General features: G+C 36.3%; 1 protein-coding gene across 1 annotated transcript in view; it reads right to left on the reverse strand.

Moving 5' to 3' along the window:
- Positions 1-24,535, reverse strand: part of SDK1 (sidekick cell adhesion molecule 1) — a 363,863-nt gene that overhangs the window by 253,150 nt on the left and 86,178 nt on the right. Inside the window, exons 2-4 of the mRNA XM_050713839.1 lie at positions 24,054-24,213; positions 18,825-18,931; positions 14,821-14,968 (exon numbers count right to left, since the gene is read on the reverse strand). Of these exons, the coding sequence (XP_050569796.1) occupies positions 14,821-14,968; positions 18,825-18,931; positions 24,054-24,213 (415 nt within the window). The remainder of the gene's footprint in view (positions 1-14,820; positions 14,969-18,824; positions 18,932-24,053; positions 24,214-24,535) is intronic.

The raw sequence follows: 24,535 nt of genomic DNA on the forward strand, positions 1-24,535 counted from the left end.
ACAGAAGCTTTGGACTAGTGAACTTTGCTTCTCATACAAATGTATATGTAAGTTATCATTATAAACGTCCAGATTCCTCAACACAAGATGAGATGTTTAACGTTACAACTACAAAGCTAGAAGACTTCCCCATGAGATATAAAACTGGCATTAACATGCCATATTTTAGACAGCAGTCAGTAACTCTTCCAGAAATATTTATCAGACTGTCTCATCTCTAGTCACTACTCCAGTGATACAGTATTCTCTTCTTAAGCATCACCAGCAGATATCATTACGTGTGTTCAGAATGAAACTGCAAATATGATAGAAACAGGCTAGTCAAAAATATTTTCATATGCAATTTTTTGGAAAACAAATTACAAAACTTTTCTTATAAAAAGGGACCTTTTCACAAACATAGGTATTGTTTCACTAAGTTTCAAAAGATATTCATTGTGCTCATAATATTGTTCAATGTCTTTACTCTTTCCTTCATATTGTCTTTGTATTGTAAATAAAGGGTTTTATACGCATCCTCCACAAGTGTCTAATTTTCTTGCACGCTTTAAGAGAGATTAAAAAAAATCTTAAGATGTTTTAAGAAATTTGAGCAAGGTAGGAGAATATTTTGTTTTAAATCTAGGTTTTACCTGCTGATGAAGTCGCAAGAAGATTTGAGAGCCAAAAATTGTTGAGGTCACCTAACCATTACATTAGAATGATAGCACTGCTTCTTTGGAATTTCTTATTCCCTTCCTTTCTGCCTGTTTCACTTATTTAATACCTTAAATCGAGTACAAGTTTCTCATTATCTTCCTATAGTGGAGGACCCTACATGAATGGAGGACCCTCAGTGGAAGTGCCAGGGCTGCTGGCAGCCCCGGGACCACTGGCTACGACAAGGGAATGTCTATAGCCACGTGCATCTGGGGAAGCCACAGAGGAGACCAACACGGGTGAGCCCCAGCTACAGTTTTTCTCACTGTCTTCCACTTCAGGGGAAATTCAGTGAGCATTACTTCTATTATGATTCCGCTACAGTCTCATTTATTCCCATACTCTGTAAATAAACTTCATGTTTTTTGTTTATATTTTTTAATCTATTGTTGAAATTTCTGAAGAAGATTTATGAGAAATGCCTCCATAAGCTTAGACTAAAATTGCAGGAGCTAAAGATGAAACTCCAGCATAAAAGTTAGCATGTGAGCCAAGATAACAATAGACTAGCTGCTTTTTAAGAACAGAAGCAACCCGTCATAGTCTTGCCAGGGAAGATGAGCACAGTCCCAGAATACTAAACCCAAAACACCAATCTCCAAAGCCATCGGTAGTCAGCATGTGGCCACATCCCACTGCTGCAGTATCTGGAAACAAGAATATATTTTGAATAAACATATGGTTGATGACAAATTAAGGTACATTTCCTCAGAGATGAGCTGCTGTTGTATCACCCATGTTGAATTCCATCATCCAGAATCCCAAACCAACGAGCAAATTTTGGTCCCGTGATTCTTACCGCAGTGTTCAACGCAGCGATGCTGCGCACGTGAGAACATTTTTCTGGAAGCTTCCAATTACCATGGAATTTGGCTTAGGGATTTTTTGCACCATTGATTAAAGATAATTATGAAAACTATGGCTACTAATTGTTGAAGTTGTAAGGGAATATATTGAGATGATTATCAACTTAATGAAGCTGGCACTGAAATACATTTTCCTGATCTGCTTACTCTGTGTACTGTGTCTTCTAACTGAATAATACGCTGTGTTTTTACTCAATCTCAGTAAATAACAGACTGATCTCTCTTGTTTACAAATGACAGCAAACAGTTCCAGGAAAAATAAAACAAACAAGCACAACATGCACTGCAAGAATCAACCATTTCAGTCTCAGTGAAAATAAGCTTTACAGAGAAAAGCTTGTTTCAATATACTTAAAATTTGATGCTAATTTGTAATTACAAATATAATTCTGAACTACTTACTAATTAAAAATAATTTAGAGTGGAAATTTCATATGGATGCCTTTGTTTAAGTGCAAATCCACACAGACTGATTTAGAATGCTAAGTAAAATACACCTTCTGAGGAGAAAAGAGAAATAAAACCGTATTGAAAAAAAGTCCACCTTCTTCTGATTTCAGAAAGGTTAATATCCCTGAAAAATTTTTGCAGCTCTTTGTTTCTTGTTCTGTCTTTACTACTTATATTGAGAATAACCTTCTTTATTTCAATATGCATAGGGAGAAAACTGGGTGGTTTTGACTTCCTACCACCAATTTACCACAACTACTCAAAGCTTTGCCTGTGAAAGCTTGTTATTTTACTCTATGTATATATTCCACTTTTACTAATATAAACCCTCCTTTTGATCGTCTGATGAATCTTTCCCTTGCAAGAACAAACTCCGAAGGGCCAGAGCCGAAGCTCTAGACTACTAAAAGTTTCTGACTTACTTTAGGTGTGAATATAAAGCAGCTAAAGGTGCTTTTTGGAGTTCATAAGAATGCTATGATCTTATGTGGACATAGCCAGACTGGTACTTCAAGTAGTGCCACGATGAGCAAACTCATCAGGTCTTAACATACTAAATGTAGCACATTATTCTTACAAGACAACTGATCAGTGAGTAACAAACAAATCATTAAAAAAACACCCTAATGTTCTTTACTTGTACAGTATTCATCTGTGCCCAGATGAAGATAACTCCTAAGTTCACAGACGATCAGCCTGTAGCAGTACTTGGCATAACTTTACTATTGCTTATGTTTTAAATGCTGTACGCATAGTAACTAATTAATCCTCATGATACGTGAAGCATATGTGTGTTAGCTTATGCCCTGAAGCATGAGATTTCATTACCTTTACCACTGTTTTAGCTTTTGTAAAAATAAACGTTCACAGTAAGATAGAATGGTCCAAGAGAGAAAGAGGTAGTTACCTGCAGCTAGAGCATTTCATTTCAGGAGCAGCAATAGTCCAAACACTGAGTGCAAACACACATTTAATTCTACTGAACGTATCACTGTTATAAGTCATAAAAAGTAACCAATACATTATATCTTTCATTATTCAAATATTGTACTCAATATGGCCTTTCTAATGCCACTGCAAATGGCCGCAAATCTGCTCCAATTGCCAAGGAGATAACTAAGATGCAGAATTGATTCTGAACAATCTTAATGTTTCTATAATTGGCTGATGTTGAATTATGAATTGTGATATGGAAAAAAGGCAAAGGACAAAGCAAATTTACTTATTCATGACTAGAGAAGGCTACAATTGAACAAGGAAGGTTGAAAAAACAAGTACTAACTAATGTAGAACACTATGGGGGTTTTGAAAGAATAATGTGAGTTAATCATATACCAAAATAGCTCAGAACAATACTGACAGGAATTCATGGCTGCTCTTCCAGTTTGTTCTATTTTAAGCTATTCTAGAAAGGTTTCCATTTTTATTCTCCTTGTGATATTGCTGCTGATCCTTCTCACTGTTTTCACCTAAGTTGAAATGCCCCTGCTACTACAGAAGTGAGTGACTCAGAAGACCCGGGTTCTTTACTTATCTGTGCGCTGCAACAAAGCACCTTGTTGTTATCGTGGGGCATGGCATGGCCTAGGGAGGAAATACTTCACTGTTCTAAGGATTTCCCCACCTGAACATACTTCAGCCTCTGCATAGCCCTGCCCTACACACTCTCCCCTCCCCTTTACAGCTAGTATTATCACAGGGTGCAATCATCTCTGACAGTCACAAGATGAAACAAATACAAAGAACTTCTAAAGCATGACTGTCTTAAAGGAGTAGGAAACTGCTGGAACAGAGTGTCAAATTGAGAGCCTGAGTCTTCAAAACTCAGTATACTGTACTTAAAAATGTAAATTTAAGAAACCTATTAAAATACTAGATTTTACATTAGCATTTATAAAGCACACTTTCAGAGTCTTTATCATAATTCCAGTAAATCCCTTCTGCAGTTTAATAAAAGAAGATACTCAACATTTGCATGTGAGTAAAGACCCAGTGGATTTTTTTTTTTTTTAAGGTATGATATTAACAGAAAAAAAAGCAACCCTTTGAAAAGTCCTTTGATGTTACACAAACAAAGGTTTTATTATTATGTCATTTTCACAGGGATAAATGAAATATTAGGGAATTAAGGATTTTTTTAAGGAACTATTAGCAAATTATCTGGCATCTAGCTGGGTGACTTAGACCTGCTGTTCTACTCTTTGACCATTGTACATCATGCGTATGCTCTTTGTATTACTCATGCTATATACAAAACAAAGCTGTTACACAATACATCATTTTTGCTTTTGGTATAAAACAATCTGCCTGTGCTACCTAATACAAAGGTATCCGTATCAAAAGAACAAATATGTATTGCATTCAATGAACATACATATTTGGAGTAAAATATCATTACAACTCACGCCTACCAGTAACAGAATTTTTAAGACCAGATTAAGTGAATATCCCCTTTGGTACAGCAGGCTTCAGAGTTGATGACAGAAGTCTCAGAGACCTCACAATTCAATTACTATCTTCTAGTGAGTAAAAAGAGAATTCAAAAAGGTACTTCACAATCTGTAGTTTTCCAACCAATTAAATATTTTTTTCTTAAATAAATGAAAAAATGAATAAATAATGAATGATAGTGAGGTTCTTAACTCATCCAAGACTACCTCCAGTAGGTTTCATGAGAGAAAGTACGGTATATTTTACACACTAGTTTTTTCTCATTTCATGCTTGGTATTTCTTTTCCATTCTGGATTTTTTTCCTGAATAAAAGTGACTTTTCAAAGAGGCAAGAGGATGAGAGGATGACAACTGAAATTCTACCTTTATGAATCCTGATTAGTGAACCTTCAGCACCATAAACTTTTTTTATTTAGTGAAATAAACACTGACAGTTATGGATTAAAAGCTATCAGGCATTAAAACGTTAACCTGTCACTTCTCTTTATTTCACTGAAGCAAGGAGATTTTGCTAACTCCCTGGTTTTATTAAATTATCAGTGACATATTAGCTTATTTCTTTGTACTGGAATTTTAAATTATCAACACACGATAAAGGCCTATTTACACAATGTCTTTAAGATATTTTCAATTTTGCTGCTAAAAATTTTCTTAAAAACAAATTTACTCTTCAGATAATGCTGTTGAAACTAGAGTTGTATCCAGTTCATACAAGATCTAGGACCCACTAAAATGGTTGCACAATGTTCTCTGTGCACAGCCTTGCTGCTGTGACGCTTAGACAATACACACCAGATATTTATCCTCCTCCTTATTACATCATTTTTATTTTATTTTTAACTTTATGTATGAATGCAGAAGTAGATAAATCATCTATTTGAAAATATAGCTTGATTTGTTTATAATCATACAAATATATGAATGACGATAAATATGAATAAATTATTGATAAAGCCAATACAAAGATGTGAGGGTATATATTTAGTTTAGGAAGTTGTTGTGGCAGTAACAGTAAATAACGTGATCTAAGATCAGCTCCCATGAAAGCACAGACTCCATACAGAAGCAAGAACTGAGAACTGGCGAACATTCCACTAGCCTCTGCACTCTCCAGATATGGGACAGAGGGATAAGATTACCAAAGAGTAATAGTGTACCTGCCACCTCTAAGTGGGACCCTCCACCTATATGTTGCCCCCTCAAGGCATGGCATTTTTCCATTCTCTTTCATCACAGTCCTAACTAAAAGAATAGCAATGACAGCAATTGGACTTTGATGGAAACACACAATATTGACTGCATGTGTTGGAGATTATTGACATTTTCTCTCTCCTTCATCATGACATTCTTGTTAAGTTGCAAAAAACAGGAATAAAAATTAAAATGATACGTACATAGAATTTTAAAAGCATATTATGAGCTTCTTGCTGCAGTATATGTTGGGTAAACAGAAAATGCAGCTGTAGAACAACAGCCATTGAAATTTATAAGTATCCCAATAAACTCTGCTTCTTGCTGCTGCTAGGGCCAGTTTCAGTTCCCATGGAAACAGATGATGGATTGCCAAAAATGAGTTTTGATGTTTTAAAATAATCAGTGATTCGAACTAGTGATTATTATAAAAGTATTACACTCTTCTTCCAGTGAAGAAGTATTACACTGGGAGTAAGAACACATGGCAGCTGGCAGACAGCAACAGAGTTGTTAAAATTCTTGCAAACGGTATTGGTTGCTGAAGGACAACAACAAATGCAGTTTCTTGAAAGATTATTGAGCAAAATCTAGCAAAACTCTTTTAAAAAGTGAATAGCCTTTGACGTTTTGCAGAAAAAAAATACATAAAAGGGCTTTGTACAGATCTTACCTTCAATGCTTTCATCAAGTGCTTTTCCCAAATAAAGTCTCCTTTATATCTCTGGTTTGAGAATTCAAGTAGCCAAGAACATACAACAGAAAAAATGCCAGAACGTGCCAATACTGAATCTATAACCTAAGATGTTTCCTCTCTTGCTTTTTAAGCAATGCATTTGTTGTTCAATCACGCTTGGTTCCGAGCCTACAGATCCCCAACCACACAGACAAGATGTGGGCCACGTTCAGCTCTACCAGAAAGAGGGGTATGGCCAAAGGGGAGCAATGTCTAGGAGGAGACAGCGGTAATCTCTCCCTCTTGTAGTGTTTGGGACCCTTCCCCTGGCCAGGCCATCTCCTGAGTTCCTCTCTGCCTTGCCTTCTCTCCATCGGGGTCGGACACCACACAACCCATGTCTATCCCACCCAGTCCCCACAGACTTCATGCTTGCACCTGCCTTGACCCAGCTGCTTTTCTTCATGGCTGCGCTGACAACACGTACCAGCAGAAAGGGAGGAGAGGCATGGACATCTCCCTCTCATCTCTACCCCTTGCCACTGCTATGACGACAATTAGGCTGATCTGGCTAGCGGCCGGATTTTGGAGGGGAAGGCAAAGAGCATGAAGGTGAGCAAGCGATGTCTGTGGTCACTCAGCAGCCAGATGCCTTTTGTCTATGGCTGGAATTGGCCCTGACATCTACAGCAACAGATCTGGGTGACACATATAAATAGCCACAGACATATAAACAAATAAAAGGTAGTGCTAACATGCAGCAGACAAATTCTGAATGAAAACTGGCAGGTTGACTGTTTTTTCTCTTTTAATTGCTAGATGCCTTTAGAAAGTTTCACCAGAGCTAAAAATCATCCTCCTCATACAGATCAGATAGGCCCATGAAAGCTCAGACAGGGCATTTACACTATTTAAATTCATTTGGAATCTGTTAGATGAAGGCCAGACAGAACAGCTAAAGATTCCACTCACAACTACGGATCAGAGATAAGCCATAGGCAGGCTGCCAACTTCTTCCCTTCTCTGTAGCGTTAATTAATGTAAGGTCTGCTTCACGTTTGCTTCCCTGTACCAAATTCTTTAAATCAAGTTGAATACTGTTAACAAACTAGACTTGATGCAAATCAACCACAAAAACCGCAACACATCCCCAGTGTGCAAAGTTCTACTTTTTTCCCCTCCTGAATCACACAAGTTTTCAATGTGAAAATAAATCTGCCAAAATGATAAGCTTTTAAGATGGTTCTACATAAATTCATATTATAAAATTACAAACTTGTGTCTTAACACCTTCACACATCATATAAAAACCTACCAGAATCATGAGGAAAGACAGTATTTGTCTCTGCATAGAAAGAAAATTAATAATCCCATGTAGTAAACAGCCGAAGTACTGACAGATACATTTTACTTCAGTCAGTTTTGATTAATAAAAGCTAATTGGTAAACATAAGACATTACCTGCTGCTATACTTGATAAGTCACTAGCATTTTGCATCTATTTCCATAAAGATACAGATATGTGAGGGGTCATAGGAAATAAATTGTTCATAGGGATTTGTGAATAATTGCTATTTGCTAAGCATAAAACAAGAGCTCTATCCAGCATATTTGCTCTTAGAAATGATCAGAACACTTCTAAAAGGTCTTATCTTGTCTGCACATTAAAATATTTCAGTTTGCAGACAGGGTAGTTCAAAGATAGACAAAATGTTTTCCCATAAGATCACATCAGCTGTTAAGGAATTTTATTAGCTATTTGTTCCTAATACTATAATTAGTTCTGGAAATGTAGCAGGTGAAAGGAGTGAGCCCCAAAGTACAATGACAGTGAGTCTTCGTATCTATCCACCTCTAGATCAGCTATGATTTTTAGAAAAATAGTGCAAGTTCTTTTCAAAGAGTAATGCTATTAACACTTTGCTCGTAGTCCACAGTTTTTTTCAAAGTACATTTGTCTCCAGAAAGCAACAGACTCATAAATCAATATCTCACTGCAAGCAGTGATAACTAAATCATACTTAGAGCAAAAAGGTTTCTTTCTAGTGACACTTCCATCCATTCCCTGTTGTTTTACAAATTCTAAATCTATGATTAATAAGCGTAGTGACACAAAAAATGATTTTGTTCTTTAAATGTAATCATCTTAGGAAAAAAAACAGTATCTAGTAGTCAGATTTTTCTCTTAGTGATCTTTAAAGTTTCACTGATATTTACAGCTGTTAAAGATTGCATTGAGAGATACTATGAGCAGCTGAGGCCCATTAAAACACAGTAATAGTTCCAAGCATCCACTCTCTTTATCAAAAGCATGGATTTTGCAGTGCTGATATAATAGCAGCAACTTCCCCTAGTTCATAAAAAAATATACGTATTAAAAAATTCCATGTTTTATGGTCCAAATTTATAATGAAAAATATTGGTCAAATCCTAAAATGCGTCTTGCACCTCCTCAGAATTTATCTTTTGGGAAGAATCTGCTTTCAAATGAGCCCTTCAAAGAGGCATGGTTTTGGCAGCAGTTTTTTTCTACTGTCCCTCTTCCATGCTTTGATGAGCTGTGTCCCTCCTACGCACCCTGAATTCAGCACACATGATCCCCAAATATGACTCAGCCTTCTTCTCCCTTCACCTAATCAACTGGATGTTTCATCCTAAAAGTTAAGAGGTCTGAATGAATTAATTATTGAAACATATATTTAAAGCCAGTGGCAAACTATGAGCAGAGAGAAAAACAGTGAGGTTGAATCTAGACAAGTCAAACAGCTTTAGAAAATAATCCTGGGATTTGTTGTTAACCAAGGTGTTAATGTTTTCCCTCTACTGAACACAGACAATAATACTCAAAACAGTCCACTGACAGCACCCAGGAATCAAACTTAGTACTTGGGAAGATGATGGGAGGTTTCCCTATGGTCTTTCGTATGCCTGCGAGTCCTGGGCATAGCAGTAAAATTGTGTGAGATGATTTCTTGTGCTGCCTGTTCGTTTAAATTTGAATCACTCAATGCAAAAGTTTAGTTAAAAATTAATAACAGGATAGTAATGTATTTCAGTCAAAGGGAGTAATTTAATTCTACCATATATTCTTCTTTCTCAGGTACTTAGAAGTTGACTTGAAAATTAATGTGGAGCATGTAAAAGGTAGAGATAAATGAAAGCAACTCAGTTTTCTTGTCATGCTTCTTACTGCTGAGAGGTGCCACTTCATAACACATTGGCAAACTGGAGAGATCTGCAAGCTTTATTCTTTAAATTATTACTCAGCTAATACACAGCAGAGTTGACAGCCTGAATTTATTGTTCGTTAATGCTAATCATCAGAATTTTAATTAAAGTATTATCTGGTGTATGTGAAAAGTAATTATGTGCAACTAACGTAAGTTGTATGACAGGCTAGTATTTGCAGAGAAATGCATTGTTGGCGCTAGAACTGCTCATATAAAATCAAGTGGTGTTTGTTTTAAAATGAAAAATGTATACATGGAGCATTAAGTGAGCTGTTATCATCCAAAAGTTAATCTAATGCTAATATCAACCCAAAATCAAATATATTACTCCCAGATACTTTATTCTTTCTCATTTTTCAAGTCTGTTTAGCTATAGCTACTTTTCTTTGTTAGACTGTCATTAATGTATGTCCCATTTTACCTTAACAAATGGCTAGAAAGTCTGCATCAGCTTTGCTTAGTTGCAAGGTATTATGAGTGCTCAAAACCAAAGCAAGTCGTATTTGAGGACTGCTTGTGCCTAACATATTTTTGTTGCACAATCTGTCAGCACATTTAGACTCTGTAAGAGCTAGTAATGACCACAAACATTCAAATGCATAATGAATTGTTCTTACTGAAAAAAAAAAAAAAGACATTCATGTATACCTAAAGGCAATGCAATTCATCTTCACTGTCTGGCACTATGAAGTGCATTTGTGAAGTGTTTTGATTCATTTACAGTTAACTAGGTGGCAAAACATCCACCCAGCTAAAAAGGACACCCCAAAACTGATTTTACATGACAAAAATGAACTTTCCTGATTTGCGACAGACAGAATTCCACTAGCAAAAGACATATGAGTTAATATTCAACTATCCGCAGCTTGCTAGGGGGAAAAAAAAAAATTTCACTCTAGAAAGTTACTGAAGATAGCAAAAATGTCTTTATAGTACAAGTTTTCTTCTTAAAGAAGAAACCAAGAATAAATGAAATGACTGCTTGAGCAATCTTTTTCAGTGAAAAAGTCCTTCACTTAGAAAAAAGTACAAAAAAACAAAACAAAAAACACCTAAGAATACTAAGGATTTAATTCCTCACTCTTTCAACTGAAAGGCAGTTGCAGACCTCGACAGTGCTACTATCCTTTGTGCCTCTCCAAGACGTAGATGCCTCATGTAAAGAAAGTAAAATGCTCCCTGCTTTGAACTATTGCTCATCTGCCTGATGAAGTACACCCAGGCAAGGTAAGCTGAAGACATGACAACTCAGAGTAGCAATTTCTTTTGATAGAGTTACCTTTAGAGAGGTTATTGTTTTCTCTAAGATGTGACGGGAAATAAGTGGAATCATCCCATCAGTCAAGTCCCTGGATAACAGCACAGTTGTTATTCCACATTAGCCTACTGGTGTATCTGGAAAACATTAATCTGTCAAGGTGTAATATGAAGCATCTTCTAAAGCTTCTATGAAAAATTTCACATAATTTAACTATAAAAAACATCCCAGAACCTAATTCCTCTCCTTGCTTACTTTCTCTTGCTGCTGAACTTCTGGTCTTCTCTCTCAGATTTCCCATTTCATACTTTTCTACCATGTCCGCAGCTTCCTTCTGATCATCTAGGAACATGCCTTTAAAATACTGAATTGAGACTTTGCGAAGGATAATGCACAAAAGCCAAAATTAATATATGTGCACACTGTGCTAAGTGGGAGAAAAAAAATCCTAGGACTTAAATTTTTAAATACATGCCATCATATCATGCTAGCTCTGCTGCAGATATGTTACTGGCCCTAAGTCAGAAACTATATCAACAACCCTCTGAGTACATGCAGGCCATTTGCTTCACATTCATATATTATAAAGAGATTTGTTGGCTTTACATGCCCACTCATTTAGGAGGAACTTGTCATGAAAAAGGTTATATAAAAAAATAACCCACTATTCTTATCTTGGGTCTTTGACAAATATTATGGCACGAACGCCACTGAGGTAGGAACTAGTACATAGTTATTTGCTGCAAATTTCTGCCATGAATTATGCTGCTAGTTAAGTTAAATAGAATATGCAGTTTGAAAAAAAAAAAAAAAGCCCGTGTCTCAAAATGAAACTTTCACCCAGCAACATTGTATCTATGCTGGCTCAGAGTAAGATTGCCATTCTGACTTCTCCTTCATAAAAGGCTGTGAAGCCAAAGCTATCCACTGAATCAGTTCTCCCACTCTCATTCTAAACAGTTGGTACTTTCCAGGCTAATGACCAGTAGGAGAAACAGGAAATTACAGGTCTGTTCCATTTGGTCATCAGAATTCATTAGAGCTAGCAACTATATTAAGGTATACAAATAATATTAGAAACCCCAAAGTACGAGAGTCTAATTTGATATATTTGTAAAGCATCTCCAAAATAATACATACAGCGATACCAGAATTTTGTGACAACTTAGCAATACACCTCCTGTTGTCTTAGCTCCCTAGAAATACACTACTATTGGAATGCTGAAAAGCTGGCAGAACTCCTCCCCTAAATGTCCTAAATACCAGTAAACATTAAGAGAATGACATCAGTATTTACTACTTTAAAACTCCTATGTAAACCTTGCTGCAGAGCCAATTAAATGCCATTCCTTGAAACAGCTCAGGACACCTTTTTCCATTTTTCCAAAACTACTCTTCACTTTTGATGTTTCATATTTCTCACCTCGTGAGAAAAGTCAGCACATTGTCTATGTCTCTTTCCACATCTATGAAATTAATTCAGTCCAACAGGGACAGCAGTCCTGTAACCCTACGTAAATAATGCCTGGGATCATTAACACCCAGCATAATCAAGTGTTCCTTAAGACTTCTGTGTAAGTAAAAGTTAACTCGAGGAACTATATGAATGAACAATTTTCTTAGAAGTTGCTAGAGATAAAAAAAAAAAAATGGGACAATGCCAACTTTGTCTGTATTCAACAGGCACTGACAAGAAATTATTTTGTACCGTAACCACCTCTTCTGTCCTCGTCTTCAGCACTGTTTATTTCCTCAGTCTGCATACACTGCTGTGATGTCACTTGGAAATCATTATTATAGCTGACAGACTAGGCTAAATCATCGTAAGCTTAAGACGATTAAAAAAGCTTTATATTGATTTAGCAATATAATGGACTTTTACCAGTTTAAAGAGCATCTCAACAAGGTGGTTGCATCAATTTAACTGATCCGTTTAGTGGCTGATCCTGTTAGTTAGATGCATCAGTCTCACTGGATCACCTACTAAACAGATGAGTTAAATTGATACACCTTGTAGAGTACAGAAAATATGACTTGAAATGCACAACCTCCTCCACAGAGAAGAAAAAGTTATGGTAAGAAAGTCTATTTTTACGTTTCTCAGATTTTTATGCACATCCTCACTGTGTCTCAGGTTTCAAGTATTTTTTAGGGCTGCCATATTTACTTCCAGAATTTCACAGGCAGCAATATCTGAGTGGGTGCCCTACAATTTTTCTAATACTTTGAGGGAGCAGTAGACCTACTGCACAGAGTGCACAGGTGATTGGTGTGGACACCATAAACCTGTCACTTCCCGAACTTATCAGGCTTACTGTATGAGATATATCTAACTTCCAAGGAGGTTCACACTTTCAGCATATGTACTTCTTTAAAAAAAAAAAAAAAAAAAAAGCTCAGAATTTCCTTCACAGCCACCTCAGATATAGAAGTCCTCAAATTCCTTTCAGATGAAATTTTTGACCAGGTAAATAAAATATACGTTGAAAAAATTGGGTTTATTCCACCCCTATCATAAAACAGAATTTTACAGTTCTCCCATTCATAAACATTAACATAGTGCTATGAATTACAAGTGATTTTTACCCTAAAAATCCCAACAGACAAGGAGTAAGAGTAAAGCATAGCATATGAAAATAAGAATTTAAAATTAAGAAATACATGAAACATCTCTACTTGTAATTTTCCCAAACTGTAAGAGAACCTACCCGAAACTCATTTTCAGACACTGCGTGCTTGTCTAGGTCACTCTGTTCTGTTCCCCAGCAATTGTTTCCAAGAAACTGCCTGATACCTGGACAACAAGGCTTTTTCACTATCTGCAATTATTTTTTTAATTGTGTATTCTTAGTATTGACAAAAGAAAATTTGTCATGCAGCAGGAGTGCAAGAAGTAGGTTCTTAATGGTTAATAACTCAGGATTTGTCACTTCACTCTCTTCAAGAGTTTGCCCAGAAACCCATTGTTTCAGCTTCCAGCTTGTTTCCCATCAAATTACTATTAATCTACTCATAAATTATTACACAGTTGCTTCACAGCCTTGCAATAGCAATTTTAACAAAGAGTCTGTAATACTAGCTTTCGCATTTACAAAATGAACATGAGCACCAGTAAAACATGCAGTATGGATTAATAAAATTAAAATCCAACAAGAGTTTTCCCTCTCTAGTATAAACTCTGAAGACTCAGCAGCCTTTCTGCAGCTTCCTAAGATCCCATAACCATCACTTGCTAACATGTCTTGCAACTTCAAACACATGAAAACACACTGCAAAGATGAAATAACCACCAACATACTTGGCATTTCCTAACAAATTTGACAAGATATATATCTATATATTTATATTTTATATATATACACACACACATTTTTTAAATTTTCGAGCAAGCCTCCACAGTCTTTAAATCAGCTTAAGGTTAAAACACAGGATGGCCTTACAACTGTTTCAGAAAATGATAAACAAGCACATCTTCAAATAATAACTAACCACAGTGATCTTCTGCCATTACTGGGTGAGCTGCTAATTAGTCAAAAAGAAATAAACTTTCATTGTAAGCTAAAAAAAACAAGGAAAAATAAGATTTGTATGGTGAGGGAAACAGTATTGAGCATAAGCCCATGTGAGAAAATCAGACCCATAAAAAAAGAAAAATCTAAGTATTCATTTAGTCCACTGAAGTAAATATAATAGAGAGATGAGCATTTACTTCTCCAAAATGCATCATGGAAATGAATAGCATGAAGGAAGTGCAGGCATTCTACATATCCGCTCCCTTATGCTACACCAGGACCATTAAAACCACATGAATTATTTTGTCAAACTGCTTAGGAAGTTCAGAGATGGTCTTAAAATAGTAATTTATCTCAAACTTAGTATGAACGAGGCTACTTTATTCTCTTTAAACCTTAATTAGCTTACTTAAAATGTAAGTTGTGTTATCAAAGGTAATTAATCATATCGTAGGGTGGCGTTTTTTGAGCTTTAAATTGACTTACATTCTGCTGCTTGGTATAATCTTGTGCCCGTCTCTAAACCATGTCACTTGCGGTCTTGGATAGCTGAGGATGTGCAGGAAATTCAGAACAGCAGCTTGTCCTTCAGTCACTGTTTTTCTCTGGTTTGTGTCCATGAAGTTTCCCATGTCTGCAAAGACAAAAATTACATTGAGTCCTGAAGTTCTTGTCTCACTCCCCATTTCATTTCAGTGGCCAGAAAAAGAAATAATTCTGCTTTACAATAGTCATTGACATTGCTACAATTAGTCAATATTACATAACATATCATGAGACAATGTTAATGAAAACGGATTTGGGTGAGCAGTAAAGCATAAGGCAAAGCCAAGTGTTGCTAGTGCACGCAAGAAGTGCATCAGTCAGCAGTACAGAACGGCCACAGCATTCTTTTCAAATACCAAAGTGTTTTTAACCAGAAGTGACATTTTAATGCAGTTTTTGTTGGTTCTGTTGTTGTTTTCAATAAGTCCTTGTAGTATATAAATTCCTACGCAGTGCAAGAAAACACAATTGGTACATATAATTTGATGATTTTTTGTTCACCAAATATTTTTATCATAGCATCTTTCCTTCTATTCTACACAAATAAGCAGCTGCATCACCTGTAGTCAAATGAATGAATAGCCAGATCTGAGTAAGCCATTATACTCACATGCATGTCAAAATAACAAGTCTATAGTCATGTTGGTAGCAATTAGTTCTTCTGGCACTATACTATGATTCAAATAGGTCTTCAACATTTACAAAAGCATCAGTAGTATTAAACAGCAGCTTTTAGCAAAAATATTAATGGAAGAAAGAAAACAACAGTTGCAGAACCCCTGTCGCTGAAGGTTTCATTTCACACACAAGTTCACGTATCTATGGAGTCCTTGTTAAAAATTCAGTGAACATTTTTTTTCTTGGGTTTCATTTGCTTTTTGTATCTTATTTCTATCCATTAAAATAAGCAGGGCTGTAGGCTCCTACTTATTCACCCTCCAAAGAACTTCTATGCATTTTAAATTTGCTTTAAACCAAGAAACCGATACACGACTATTCTGGTTTCTGCCACTGAATTCTTTTGTTTTGTTTTTAGAGGCCACAGGGTTCTTTACAAGCTTTCTGGGGCAGAGGGATACAAGCGACATGGAAACATAGAAGTACACTATCAGGTCTGTGGATCAAAGGAGATTAGAAGAGATGGAACAAAAGCAGGAATTAAAAACACATGGTATTTTACAGCTTTAATTATCTTTCTGATTTTCACGTTATTTATTCAGACATAAACATCATCGTATTTCCTCTGTTGCTCCTTATTTCTTACAACTGTAATCATATAATCTACTTGAAGTTTCAAACCACGTATGTGGATCTAATTAACTTCCCTGTCATAGTTATTTTAGTCTTCACAATCCCAGAGTTTTAAGCCCATTCTGTAACTAAGATTTACTCAGCAATTTCCACACACATACCTGTTCCCATTCAGTTAAGTCATCCATTAGCATGCATTAAGAACATTTAAAAAATTATTTAACAAGTTCCCTGCTACTTCAGATATACAGGACAGGGAAAATACCTCAGATCTTTCTCAATCCAGCTTATTCTTGTGCCTTACAATTTTTCACTAGAGATCTTAAGTTTCTTAAAGTGTATCAGTGAGCATTTTGTAGCCAGCGGCAAAAAATAGTTCATTTCCTGTAAACCCTTCTGAGTTAAACATGTAATACACAGTTCCTCGTAACTCTTAATAAGTGGATAAGCTGACTTGAGTGACCCCTTCTAATGCTACTTTCCAGTATGTTTTCAGAAATAAAGTAAAATTTGGTAAAATGTCAGGTATTTTATTATGCCTACGTACCTTAAAATGATTAAATTAGATTGAAAATGTTAAAACACAATCATGTAGTGTCAGTAACTACCCTGGGTATAGGAGAAAGGATGTTTAAAGCTGGTAGAACACTGGAATCCGTGCTAATAAAGTGCTAGTCTGACTGAGAAGTTTCACAATAGAAGCAATATAGGTCACTATAGGATCAAGACCAAAGATCTCCCAGGTCATATAAAATCTGCTTTGCTTTGTCTCAATGGCTTTATCAGTGCAAATAAATAAATAAATAAGCTGCTTAACTCACAGACAGAAGTCTTAAGAGACAGCTTTTTAGCCTTGTTCTCACTGCAGAACTACAAATTAAATGAGGGGAGGGTGGGTGGAATTTAAAAAACGAAAAGTAAACTATTACGCTTCTTTCTCTCAAGAACCACCAAACACACACACACACGTGAAAAAAAAAAAGCCTGGAGAAATAAAGCACTTGACTGAACACCTTTTCCTCATTCAGGAGGGAATAAAGCTGTCTTTTCAGTAGACAAAATTCTTGAGCAGCATCAAGGTAAACTATTCCTGCACCACCTCCTCCCCATCACTCCCACAAGCACTTCCTCAAGAACTGCTCCCTCTGATCCACCACTACAACCACGGTGCAGCTGCATGGGGAACCAGATGGGGGGCGGGAATGAATGATTTTAACAAACCCTACAATTTTTATTTTTCCAAGTATTGGAGAAGTTTCTCAAGTCTACAGCTGCACAAACAAGCTTTCCAGCTCAGCCTAAAGGGATAACGCACTACACTGCGGTACAAGAGTGGGAAGAATTAGTGGGAAGGAGGAGGAGAAAATGAGGACATTTCTCCAGTACTGGTGGCAGATTTTTTGTTCCCTGAAACCACACCTGTAGATGCACCTCCTGAGGCTTTCAGGCTAATCTAATGGCAGTCTGTAATAGAAGGAAAAGCGTCTCACACTCACCTTTCCTTTTCCTTCTTGCTCCATCTTTCCCCACCACTCCCTTCTCGCTCCATCTTTCCTGTTGGAGCCCCCCACCCCATTCACAGCTGCCTCACTTGTACCAGCTTTCACTAGATCCTCTGTGACTTGATACAATCCACTAAAGCAGAAAAATATCCTGAGAATTATCTCCAAGGGTCTGACACATCAGACAAGATCACCAAAAGAGGAGCATGCAGCAAGGGCATAAGGGGTGGGAGAAGGCAGAGGAAGAAAATCCCATTCTGACAGCAGAGAATTTTTACATTAGTATCTCTGAAACAATACCACTGAGAGATCAAACATCAAATTATGTGACTATATCTGTAATATCAGTAATTTACTGCAATACAGTAAGTTAGTGAACAACACCAAAACTTACGTAGTACCACCTGGAACTATTTTATTTTAAAGCACAGAAAATTCCCTGTAACTTCCCTCATGACACAGTTAATAACTTGCATCAGCTCCTTGGAGCTTTTTTTCTAATAATTCAATTTAACTGAACTCCACTTTGTCAAGACATTTACTACCACTGAATTTTCATTTATTGACACAGAGGAAGAGACATTTGATCCCATGTATCAGATTGCTAACATCCGGGATAGAAAACTGTCTCTCAATTTATTTTTTTAAAAGACTAAGGCCAAATTTTATTATTACTGTTTCCAATAAATAATGAAATAATAAGTCTGTTTGGGGAACAGACTTTAATGTTTGGTTAGCAAGGTTTTGGCTACGAAACGTACTTTTGTAACATAAAAGTTATGATCTGAAATCTTCATAGAGCTGTCCACCACACTGTTCTCTTTCAGATATCCTCCCCTGTCTACTGGGCTTTTGTTTTTGATTATTTTGTGCTATATGGCCTTTGTTAAACCCTGCACACTGGAGAAAGACATAATATTTTTCACTCGTCCTACAACTGTCTCCACATCTCATTATGATGGCTTGGAATAGTTTAAATCTTCCTCTAAAGATCTAATATTGCATTGTTTTCTGTTTGTTTCACAGAAGATAACTACAGTGAATATGAAACTTCTTGTAAATACAGTAATTTTAAAAATTAGTTTTATATCCAATATATTTTTGAACTAGCAAATTTAATTAGAACATTGTTTTTTTACCCACAGAGTCAGTTAGCTAATGCATGACAGAATAACATCCATTCAAACCTACATGCCACCTGAACTTCAGATCTTCTTTGCAGCAATGCCCCCATCCTGTTTCGTACAACGCATTGATAAAAGCCAGCATCGGACTTCTGCAAAGCTGGGATGATGTACCTGCAAGACAAAAGTGCGGAATTACAACACTCTTCTTACCTGCAGATCAATGCTACTTTGTGGCATTTCTTACTGTTCCTTTAATACTTTACACATTGTCTGAAAGGCATATTGTATTTCACCTTATGAATTGTAGTCACACAGTATCTGGTCTACGGCCACGATATTATCTGTACTGTATCAAATTAAAAATACTTGAAATGCATTAAAAAACCCTGTCTTAAGAACTACATTTGATAAGTACTAATTAGTCTCCACAATTTTTCTTGAAATATAAACTTAAATGTTTTGCTTAGTTTCATCTGCCCTCATTCATAAGACAAAGAATGCCTGGTATTTTATTTAGAGCTGGTACAAGAAGACTGCCATCTAAATGGAAGCAACAGGAAACCTCACAAAAAATATCAAAGCTCTCCAATGAAAAAAGGTTTTTACTACGCTGTGTGACCAGTGTAACTCAGAAGAGCACTGGAAAAGACACTGTGCTCTGTACGTTATATTTGTTTTGCCCTTCAGTATCCTTAAAAAGTCACTTATTCTGCTAATGCTCACCTTCCTCATTCAACTATATCTGATTACCTAACATGAAAATGAGCTAATAGGCACAGTTTTAATGTGAATAAAACACATGAATAATATAGATAATCCTGCATTAAACAAACATTAATCAAAGCACATATTCCCCTTGGTCACCTTCTGGAGATATTATGGTAGGATTAATGAAAGTCTTTATGAAAAGATAAGGGAAAATAATACTGCTGAATTTTAATCTTTGAAATTTAATTCCGCTAAAAGAAAGGATCTCTTCCCATACTCACACATACTATAGACACCCACATACAGAGCTAACATGTGAACAGGATCAGACAGATAAAAACAAAAGACATACAAGAAATCTACTTTAAGTGATAAGTGAAGTCTGTAATCACTGCATTATAATTACAACCAAAGATATTATAGCAAATAGGTCAGACAACCTAAAACGGCAAATAAAAACAGAGCCCAACAAATTTCACCAATGTGATACATGGAAAAACCTGACTCCCTAGGAACAATTATAGGCAATTGTGTTGCCTGTCTGCACGGGTGCCTAAGCCGACTCCTCCTGACCTGCTTTGGAGCGACTAGCAAATTTTCTTTAGTGATTACAACAATTTGTACTGAGAAGAGAAGGAAGACTCAAACCAGTGCTCTGTTAGGGAGCAGCAAGCCAGTCAATCTGCACACAAATACTCGCTATCCAGTGAGAATACATAACTGAATTAGCCATGTTGCCTCAACAGATGAGTGTGACATAAGAAACACAAAACAGGTGAAAATACAGGGCATAGGATAGAAATAAACACAACAAAAGGCTTCCTAAATTTCTTCCAGAATCATTTCCTTCTCTGCCAGGCAGATGACTGCTGCAAAGCATCGCTAGCCAAAAAATAATATTTAAAGATTCTGACAAATATCGACGATTCTTCGTAACAGTTAATTTTACCACAGTTCATAACTTTACAAGCTTTTCTTCCTCCCATAAAGACTTGGTATTGTACTTGGCTAACACTTATTCTTCTGTTTGTCTATTAAATGGAGCCAAAACTAAAGGCTTCTTTCTTTGCTATTCATCTGCACCAAGACATAACGCAGAGTTCGTTTTTCTGCTATTAGGACAAAACAACTCAATTAGATGAGAAGTATCTTACATTGGTTTTCTTTTGTGACTTATTAATGTTTCAGCAGGAAACATTCTTAATATTTAGCCTAAAGAAAAGAAAAATCTTTTAGCAGGAACGCTTTTAGGCACTTACAGTGAAAATCCCATCCGTGCTGGCAATTCCAGCACAGCCCAAGCCTGCTGAGCACTGGGCTTCGCAGTGCACCCACCAGCCAGTGCCGTGCAGGTAAGGCAAGCAAATGGGCACACACTGGAATATGGTCTTGGAAATTGGATGATTTCCATTTTTTTCTGGGTAATTGTACAATGGGATACGTGCAGATTGTCAAAGAAAAAAGGATAAGAGCTTGACAAATATTTTGGAAGGGTGCTGTAAAAGGTAAGAAGCAACAAGGAGGAAAGTAGTGTGACCTCTAAGGAAAGAAGTAAAAGGAAATGAAAAAGGTTTGACTGGTGCATGGCTCTTGTTTGAGATGAGAGAGAAGAATGCTGAATGAACCGGCATACAAATATGATGCCAGTCAGACACTTTTAAGTAGCTTGCAAAGGAGGTGCGCTACTGCTTAGACATAACATTGGTTTCTTAAGCTCAATTAAATTAATATCCTCGGGCCACAACAGCAAATAAGGAAGATGTCTTCGGTCCAGAACTTAATTCCAAAGGAAAAAAATGGAAGAAAGTCACTGCCTGAACTTTGAACACTCTTAAATTATAGACACAACCAAAATTGCTACTTCAGCCAGCAATATTGATTTGTTTTCATTACATGCATCTCAGATCACAACGAACATATAAGGTTGTTTTATAAATCCTTAATAGAAACTAGTGCATGCACAGTCACTATAAAAGCCAGGCTATGTGCATAATCAGCATCATTTACAAAGAAAAGCTGTTCATTCAGGGTCACCGATGTCAAAATGCAAAGACTCCAATTAGTTCTTTACTCACTTGGTGTGTTATAATAAGCTTCGGATATTTCCAGCCTATTACAATATAGACATTACTTTAACTAAGACACACTAAGTAATATCAATTACTGAAAATCTTTGATCGATGATTCAACTTGTAGCAGAAGTCACTTACTCAGGAAAGATTCATGCATTTAAACAGAGTATTTACCTAAGAGCTGCAGAAAAAACTATTATGGGGTCAAAGTTGAACTTTTGCAACTGGAATTTTTATGTCTAAGCATATTCGTTCTTTGCTTTAATTCATCCTAATGCACCTATGCCACGTACACTTTCTTGGAAGCTTAAAATCTTTGCACGGCCACAGAATCAAGACCCTGCTTGGCTATTCTCTGGCTGTGGTGAGGAACTACAAGTTACTACTCGGGTTGCAACATCTAAATTAGTATTTTCTGACAATGCTATTTATTATTGAAAATTAGTAGTTCACCATCTTTTTAGTCACCTCTATAGCAGATGTTTTAATTACAAATGGAAAAGAGAACATAAATGGAAAATGAATAGCTGGTAGCATGAGCCTCATGTTCACCTGATGTAAAATCCAATGACAAGAAACAAGGTACTGTATTCAGATCTGTACACGTACAGCTTAGGAAAGGTGATCCAATACACTAACTTATACTGCAATGCACAGTTAAATTAAAAATTTTGGATCTTGGTGAGCTTATTAGAGATATACACTTACATAATAAGAACAAGACTGATCTCAGTTTCAAAATGTCATACATGATTATTCATATTTTTTCTGCTATCGTGAAATGTGCATCTCTCGGACTAGCACATCAACAAAGCTCAAATTCTAGCCTTTGCTTCTTGTTATCACCCCATGATCGCGTGTTTCGCCCTCCCACACAGTTTCTTTCTGTTACTTTCTCAGCACTTTACAAGGATAAGAGCTGTTGTCAGCTCCTTCTACCAAGAAACTGCAATGGACTCTGCTATTGTTGATCAAAACAACAGTGGCATTTATGCCAAATGATGTTCAAACACTGTGATTAATTGGGCTATTAGAGGTTTTGTTTGTTTTCTAAGAAGTATTCACAAATCTCTTCTATAAACTGAACACCACCCCATTGCGTGTGTATGGCTTATTTTGAGGTATCAGCTTATCCCAAGGCTTGAAAACAGCAACCATTAATTGATACCATTATTCAGGACTGTGTTCTCAACTAAATCAAGTGTTGAATTTTTAGGGAAGTTCAGATAGAACCGTACATTTTGTTGGAAATGGTTGCTCAGTATTTTATGTGCTAAATGTCCCCCAAACATTTTAAAAAGCTGTTTAAGGGATTTTTTTGCTAGTGTTCTGTAAATGTAAATAATATAGAAGAAATTTTCAAAATTGTAATGCTATGTTAGTTAAGAAAATTAATCATGGACTACCTCACGTAACGATATGGAACTTTTTACCATTATCCATATTCTTGTACTAGTCTACACCGTAATTTCTTTTTATAGTTGTGGAACACGTTTCCTTACCTTTAGTAATTATATTGCTTATATGCAGAATTTGGCTTGCTTTACTAATGACAAGTGATATTACCAGGGTTCTGTCACATACCTGCCCCTTATAACTTCTGAATTCACTAGCTATTTTCAACAAAATTTGAAAGATGCACAGAAGCTGCATAAATATTAGATTTCTACAAGATTATGGAAATAAGCAGTTGCATAGGGGAGGCCCAGTTAATGCTCCCACTAAGGAAAAGGCAGACAAAACTTGGCTGTTCCACACTTTGATGTTTGGCCAGCCATCTGCTGCCTATCAACAAAAACGTAGCTCAAATTAGCCACAGCATGCTTTTTCTCCTACCTGATGGGACATGCTGAGGAATGGGGAAGGAGTCATTGATGTCCAGGGAACAAAGGGCATAATCACAAAAGAAAAGTTTCCTAAACTAGAAGGCTTACACTTTCTCAGAAGTGAAACTGAAAGTTACATACAGAGTTTAAGATAGACAATGCTCTTTTTTCTTTATCTTGCTAAAAATAATAAATACTCCCATTGAGGTTAGTTCTCTACAAGAACAGGTAGCATACCATATGTAACATTTAGCCAATGCTTGCCCTGCTTTCAGCATGCTATGCTTGGTCTACAAGGTAGAGAAGCAAGATTTCTAGAGTAGCAAACAAATTAAAATGACAAACTTTTTTTTGATTCTGAACAAAAGAGTCCTGATTTTTAATGAACACCGTCTAACCAAAAGCTTCAAGGGATATGCCTGCTCTTTATTATGAATATAAATTTTCATAACCAGCAAAAAGCTTTTTTGGTACTTAAAATATTCTGTGTTAGAACCTTTATTTTAGAGTGTTAAATATTGTTTTTACTAAAGGAAATTCTCTCATAGAGATCATACCCATATATGAAAAATGGTCCTCATGATAAGAAAACATTATCAATATATTAGTATTTACAAAAGTGCTTTAAGATACTGTAGTTTGCCTACAATTACACTTAGAGAAGGCTATGATATGGCTTTTATTTACTTGTATTCACTGGAGTAGGCAGTTATTTCGCTGTCATTGTGCAACCACTTGAATTCCAAGGGCCAGCTGCCTTCAGCAAGGCACGTAAGTACAAGTCGGTTTCCTTCCAAGTGTATCTGGGGCAAGCCTGGTTCCGTCTTGAAGTATGGTGCAACATCATCTGAAACAGAGACAAAAGAGTTTTGTAAGTTGAGTACAGTAAAAAGCACTAATATTGAGCTCATTTTTTCTCAAAATGAGCAATAAGAGAGACGACGTGACTCAGTAGTTAAGGCTTAATTATTATTATAATTAAGCTTTCTAAACTAAAAAAACATAGTTCACAAGCGTGGAAGATCTTAAGAACCTCAGTCCTTGGTACATATTTAGAAGGGAAGTGCCCACTCAGACAAGTTTTTGTGCATGTTTAGTAATTATACTTGAGATATTTCAGCATTGTCTACCACAGCAATCTGATAGGCATGTTTGCTGCCTTCCGCCCT

This window comes from Cygnus atratus, chromosome 15 (genome assembly GCF_013377495.2).
Source record: "Cygnus atratus isolate AKBS03 ecotype Queensland, Australia chromosome 15, CAtr_DNAZoo_HiC_assembly, whole genome shotgun sequence".
Taxonomy (NCBI): Eukaryota; Metazoa; Chordata; class Aves; order Anseriformes; family Anatidae; genus Cygnus; species Cygnus atratus.